Source organism: Hypomesus nipponensis, chromosome 4 (assembly GCF_054491055.1).
Source record: "Hypomesus nipponensis isolate SF chromosome 4, ASM5449105v1, whole genome shotgun sequence".
Lineage (NCBI taxonomy): Eukaryota > Metazoa > Chordata > Actinopteri > Osmeriformes > Osmeridae > Hypomesus > Hypomesus nipponensis.
Window position 1 is genome coordinate 7,942,034 of NC_140364.1, and position 6,000 is coordinate 7,948,033.

Consider the following 6,000-nt stretch of genomic DNA (forward strand, 5'->3'; position numbering starts at 1 on the left):
TCTGTCCCTGCGGTCAAGCTCATGTTACTGATCTTGCATTGACCCAGTATACATTCAGCATATCAGGAAGCCCCAGGAGGGAAACCTGACTCCATATCCCAGATTTCCTAACCAATGCTCTCTGCTTTTGGGGGGATGGGCCATCACAGTTCATCACCATGAGGACCAATCCAGATGCAGCCACTCAGAACCGAAGGTTGAAGTTCACCCAAAACCAGAAGAAGGAGGACTCCAAGACATCCACATCTGTGACCAGCGTGAACCAGGCCAACACCTCTCGCCTCGACGGCCTGCAGACTGACAACCACCGCCTACGCATGAAGATCACAGAGGTAAGACAGCACCTCTCTCTCCCTGTTACTCTGCTCCAGTGTACAGTATCTCTCCCTGTTACTCTGCTCCAGTGTATAGTATCTCTCCCTGTTACTCTGCTCCAGTGTATAGTATCTCTCCCTGTTACTCTGCTCCAGTGTATAGTATCTCTCCCTGTTACTCTGCTCCAGTGTATAGTATCTCTCCCTGTTACTCTGCTCCAGTGTATAGTATCTCTCCCTGTTACTCTGCTCCAGTGTATAGTATCTCTCCCTGTTACTCTGTTCCAGTGTATAGTATCTCTCCCTGTTACTCTGCTCCAGTGTATAGTATCTCTCCCTGTTACTCTGCTCCAGTGTATAGTATCTCTCCCTGTTACTCTGTTCCAGTGTATAGTATCTCTCCCTGTTACTCTGCTCCAGTGTATAGTATCTCTCCCTGTTACTCTGCTCCAGTGTATAGTATCTCTCCCTGTTACTCTGCTCCAGTGTATAGTATCTCTCCCTGTTACTCTGCTCCAGTGTATAGTATCTCTCCCTGTTACTCTGCTCCAGTGTATAGTATCTCTCCCTGTTACTCTGCTCCAGTGTATAGTATCTCTCCCTGTTACTCTGCTCCAGTGTATAGTATCTCTCCCTGTTACTCTGCTCCAGTGTATAGTATCTCTCCCTGTTACTCTGCTCCAGTGTATAGTATCTCTCCCTGTTACTCTGCTCCAGTGTATAGTATCTCTCCCTGTTACTCTGCTCCAGTGTATAGTATCTCTCCCTGTTACTCTGCTCCAGTGTATAGTATCTCTCCCTGTTACTCTGCTCCAGTGTATAGTATCTCTCCCTGTTACTCTGCTCCAGTGTATAGTATCTCTCCCTGTTACTCTGCTCCAGTGTATAGTATCTCTCCCTGTTACTCTGCTCCAGTGTATAGTATCTCTCCCTGTTACTCTGCTCCAGTGTATAGTATCTCTCCCTGTTACTCTGCTCCAGTGTATAGTATCTCTCCCTGTTACTCTGCTCCAGTGTATAGTATCTCTCCCTGTTACTCTGCTCCAGTGTATAGTATCTCTCCCTGTTACTCTGCTTCAGTGTATAGTATCTCTCCCTGTTACTCTGCTCCAGTGTATAGTATCTCTCCCTGTTACTCTGCTCCAGTGTATAGTATCTCTCCCTGTTACTCTGCTCCAGTGTATAGTATCTCTCCCTGTTACTCTGCTCCAGTGTATAGTATCTCTCCCTGTTACTCTGCTCCAGTGTATAGTATCTCTCCCTGTTTCTCTGCTCCAGTGTATAGTATCTCTCCCTGTTACTCTGCTCCAGTGTATAGTATCTCTCCCTGTTACTCTGCTCCAGTGTATAGTATCTCTCCCTGTTACTCTGCTCCAGTGTATAGTATCTCTCCCTGTTACTCTGCTCCAGTGTATAGTATCTCTCCCTGTTACTCTGCTCCAGTATATAGTATCTCTCCCTGTTACTCTGCTCCAGTGTACAGCCTGAACCCTTTCTGACAGTGCTTCTCTAAACAGACATAGTCAGGTAGAAAAAACGTAACAAGCGTAAAAATCAATGCATGGATCAACCAATTCACCTATTTCCTGACCTACTTCCTGTGAATGTGTACAGCTGGACAAGGAGTTGGAGGAGGTGACCATGCAGCTGCAGGACACACCGGAGAAGACCCCCTACATCAAGCAGAACCACTATCAGGACGCCAACAACATCCTCAGCATACGCAACTTCACCGATGGCAAAGGTGACAGACAGCCACCGCCATCGTCATCACTGCCACTTGCACTGCTGTTACGCAACAACACACTAGCAACTCACATTAGTCACAGACTAGCTGTGTGTGTGTGTGTGTGTGTGTGTGTGTGTGTGTGTGTGTGTGTGTGTGTGTGTGTGTGTGTGTGTGTGTGTGTGTGTGTGTGTGTGTGTGTGTGTGTGTGTGTGTGTGTACGTACTTGTGTGTGTGTGTGAGGCATCAACCGAGAAGGGGATGCAGTCCTTGGAGTGACACTGGCTGATGTGTGTCTGCTGAAGGGCAGAGGTTAGACAGATGGGCTCTTGGTTTGGAGAGAGGAAAGCCTTGTTGTTGCTCTAGTGGTTTCTTATTGGCTAATGACCAGGCTGAGCTCGTGTGCTGACTGTGGTAATTGTAGTGGATGTAAATACACAAACACAGCAGGCAGGCAGACAGACAGACACGTGTGTGGTACATAAATGACTAAATGTAAAGACCCAAAGCCTTACTGGACAATAAATATTATTTTTAGCATTCAGGTCTGAACCTCATTATAGGATGTGCTGCCTCCCCAAACTGAAGATTGAACTCCGAACTTGAACTTTCAACACTCAAGTCTTTTCCGAGAGTAGGCTTACACTTTTTCCCCGCTCCACGTTAATCTCCAAAACAGGATTATCTACAGTGTATGAATCTAGGTTCCATCCAAGCTGATCATTTCCCTGCTCTCCAAATCCACGTATGAATCCACTGTGCTTATTATAAACATCCATTGCTATAGCTATGTTGAATCGCTCTACTGGCAGAATACAAGGTTAGGATAAGTCAGCCAGCATCTTTTCTGTGAAGTAAAGCAACTTTTTAGGGTCCCTGTTCTGCCACCAGGACACTCCAGTGACAATGTGGCCTCAAATCAGGTCAGCAGAGAGAGAAGTGAGAATCTGGGACCATCAAAATTCAATCAAAGTCGTTTGGGAGCTCCTGCTTTGCTAAACTGATCAAGGAGTTGGATTGGCAATACCCTCCTATAGAGACACATCCTCATATGCACATACACGCCAACCCCCCCCCCCCCCCCCCTGCCCCCTGTACCCACAACATACAGTACATGCCTCCTACTTGGTCGCAAGCAGGATGCTAACATCTCTTTCTTCCTTCCTTCCTTCGTTCCTTCCTTTCTCTCTCTCTCTCTCTCTCTCTCTCTCTCTCTCTCTCTCTCTCTCTCTCTCTCTCTCTCTCTCTCTCTCTCTCTCTCTCTCTCTCTCTCTCATCTATCTATCTGTCTCTCTCTCTCATCTATCTATCTCTTTTCTATCTCTCTCTCTTCCTCCCTCTGCCTCCTTCTCTCGGTTCTCCGTCTATGATTGATGGAACAGAACAGAGTGTGTTCCTCCTATAATGGAATGTGCGATAGGGATGTGAAGCCATCACTGCTCACACCCTGCTGTAAATCCACACGGGGACAATTAAAACCACCGCTTCATTCATTTATCCATTTTACACTATTACATAGACCCACCATGGAGACATGAGGAGACATAAAACAGCTGTGCGACTCAAAGCTACATCACACATAGAACAAGAAAAAGAGCCATACCCAATGGCAGAGGTTTTAATATGCTGTTTGGTATTTAGATGGAATGGGAAGAACATAAAGGTGCGACACAGCAGCCTCTTCATCAGAATTCTGTGACCACTCACTTTTCTCATTGTGTGTGTGTGTGTGTGTGTGCAGAGGGGGAGAAGTCTGTGCTGAAGAACCACCTGGAACAGAAGCCCCAGGCTCAGTGGGGCTCTGTGGATCCTTCTAGAATAAACAGGGGCACCTTGGAGGATATCAACTCCCCAGAACAGTGAGTTATTTTAGTTTTCCCGCTCTTCTCCCTCTTTCTCCTCTCCTCCTGTACTCCCTCCCTCCCCCGTCTGCCTGGTGTGTTTCTGCAGACTACACGTCACATGGATGGTAAGCACCAACAGCTCTGGTGGTTGCTCAGGCAACCAGCCCCTGTGTAAAGGACTGGGCCTGATATGAGAGACCCTCTCTTCGGTCTCCCACACACACACACACACACACAAACACGCTCACTTTCTTGCACACACATATATTTACATTTTACATGTTATGTGTTTATACTGTAATTATCTACTGTCTTTTATCTAAGACGCGCACACATACAAATATATATTCACACACAAACATACACTCACAGGTCCTGCATGACTGATGATTGCATGTTAAAGACACGTCAGTAAAGAGCATACACAACAATTGGGTGACAAAAAAGATCAGCCTTGTATTATTCATAGACAAGCACTGGAATGTGAACTTCATTAGAAATGGAGCAGGAGAGAGAGAAAGAGGGGGAGTAAGAGTGTGTGTGTGTGTTTCATGCATCATTGACATCCCTTCTTCCTCCCACATTCATTTAGCAAAGACTACTAAGAGAGAAGATGGAGAGAAGGAGTAAAGGAAACATGGAGCGAGGAACACGAGAGAGTGAGAGTGTAGGCACTGAACAGGGAGAGAGAGAGACCGAGAGAGAGAAAGAGAAAGAGAGAGAGAGAGAGAGAGAGAGAGAGAGAGAGAGAGAGAGAGAGAGAGAGAGAGAGAGAGAGAGAGAGAGAGATGGCAAGGCTTATGTAACCAGTGATTTACCACCACCTTAGGAAGCAGCTCTGAAAGAGAGAGGAGGGAACAGAAGGAGAAAAACACTCTGAGCTACTCCCATGAATGTTTAATCACATGGAGGCAGAGGAGGAGGCAGAGGAGGAGGAAGTGGAGGAAGAAGAGGAGGAGGCAGAGGAAGAGGAAGTGGAGGAGGAAGTGGAGGAAGAAGAAGAGGAAGTGCAGGAGAAAGTGGAGGAGGGGAGCAAAAAATTGCGTTTGGAGAGAGAGAGGGAGAGACAGAGATTTGAAAGAGGAAAAAGTGCAGCAAAAGAAGCCTTAGAAAAAAAGAGAGAGCCAGCAGATGGAACAACTGAAATCCATCTCAAGACCTAACCCCCAACTACTACCCCCCAGAACTCTGACGGGCTTCCTCTCGTCTGTTTATTACATAACTGGTATTTGGTTATGTAATTGGCCGGGCGAGCGGCCAGCCTGTTCTGCATGCCATGGCGGTGACAGACGCCATCTTTCTTTTCCCTGTTGAGGGATTCGTGTAGAGGCACTGGGGTGGATGTGCGTGCGGTCCACGTGTGGGTGTGTCCGCGTGCCTGTGCGTGGACACGAGTCGGTGCGTGCACCAGCCTGCACGTGTGTGGACCTCTGCGAGCGCGACAGTCCTGGACGTCTCTTCACCTCTCTCTCTCTCTCTCTCTCTCTCTCTCTCTCTCTCTCTGTACCCACAGCATACAGCGCCGCCTCTCCTTGCAGCTGCCCATCCTACACCACGCCTACCTGCCCTCCATAGGGGGGGTGGACGCCAGCTGTACCAGCCCCAGTGCCAGCCCCGGCTCCAGCCCGCGCCACAGACACATGCCCCCCTCCTATCGGGTCATGGTCTCCGGCCTGTGAGCGCTCAGCGGCCCTCCCCGCCCGTCCGCACACGCCGCCACCCTCCCCACACCCCCGACTCCTCCAAGTAGAGGAGGGCAACGGAACACACATGGTTGTTTTCTTTTTTTTAAATGTAAATCGAACAAAGACAGGTTTTAGGCTGAGGTTGTCAGTGCTACTGGAGGTAGTGTGTTGGATAGAGTCAGTTGTAGATTATCCCTCCCCTGCCCCCTGCCCCCCACATCCTCCTCCAGAGCTGAACTCCTAGGCTCGGGTCCAGTGGGGGGGTGGGAGGGCAAAAGGGGGTGGGGGGCGGTACAGGAGGACCTTTACAAGCCCCTCCCCCCAATCTACGATCTACAACCACCTCCCCTTGGTCACCTACCTGTCCATGCAAATACATGCAGACACACACTAACACACACAAACACACACAAACACACACAAACACACAC

General features: G+C 48.5%; 1 protein-coding gene across 1 annotated transcript in view; it reads left to right on the top strand.

Annotated features, from left to right (window-relative positions):
- The window catches only part of gabbr2 (gamma-aminobutyric acid (GABA) B receptor, 2), a 117,911-nt gene extending 112,321 nt beyond the window's left edge, over window positions 1-5,590 (top strand). Inside the window, exons 16-19 of the mRNA XM_084695924.1 lie at window positions 150-332; window positions 1,929-2,058; window positions 3,782-3,899; window positions 5,398-5,590. Coding sequence (XP_084552050.1) covers window positions 150-332; window positions 1,929-2,058; window positions 3,782-3,899; window positions 5,398-5,563 — 597 coding nt within the window. The 3' untranslated portion in view covers window positions 5,564-5,590. The remainder of the gene's footprint in view (window positions 1-149; window positions 333-1,928; window positions 2,059-3,781; window positions 3,900-5,397) is intronic.
- The last annotated feature ends 410 nt before the right edge of the window (window positions 5,591-6,000 follow it).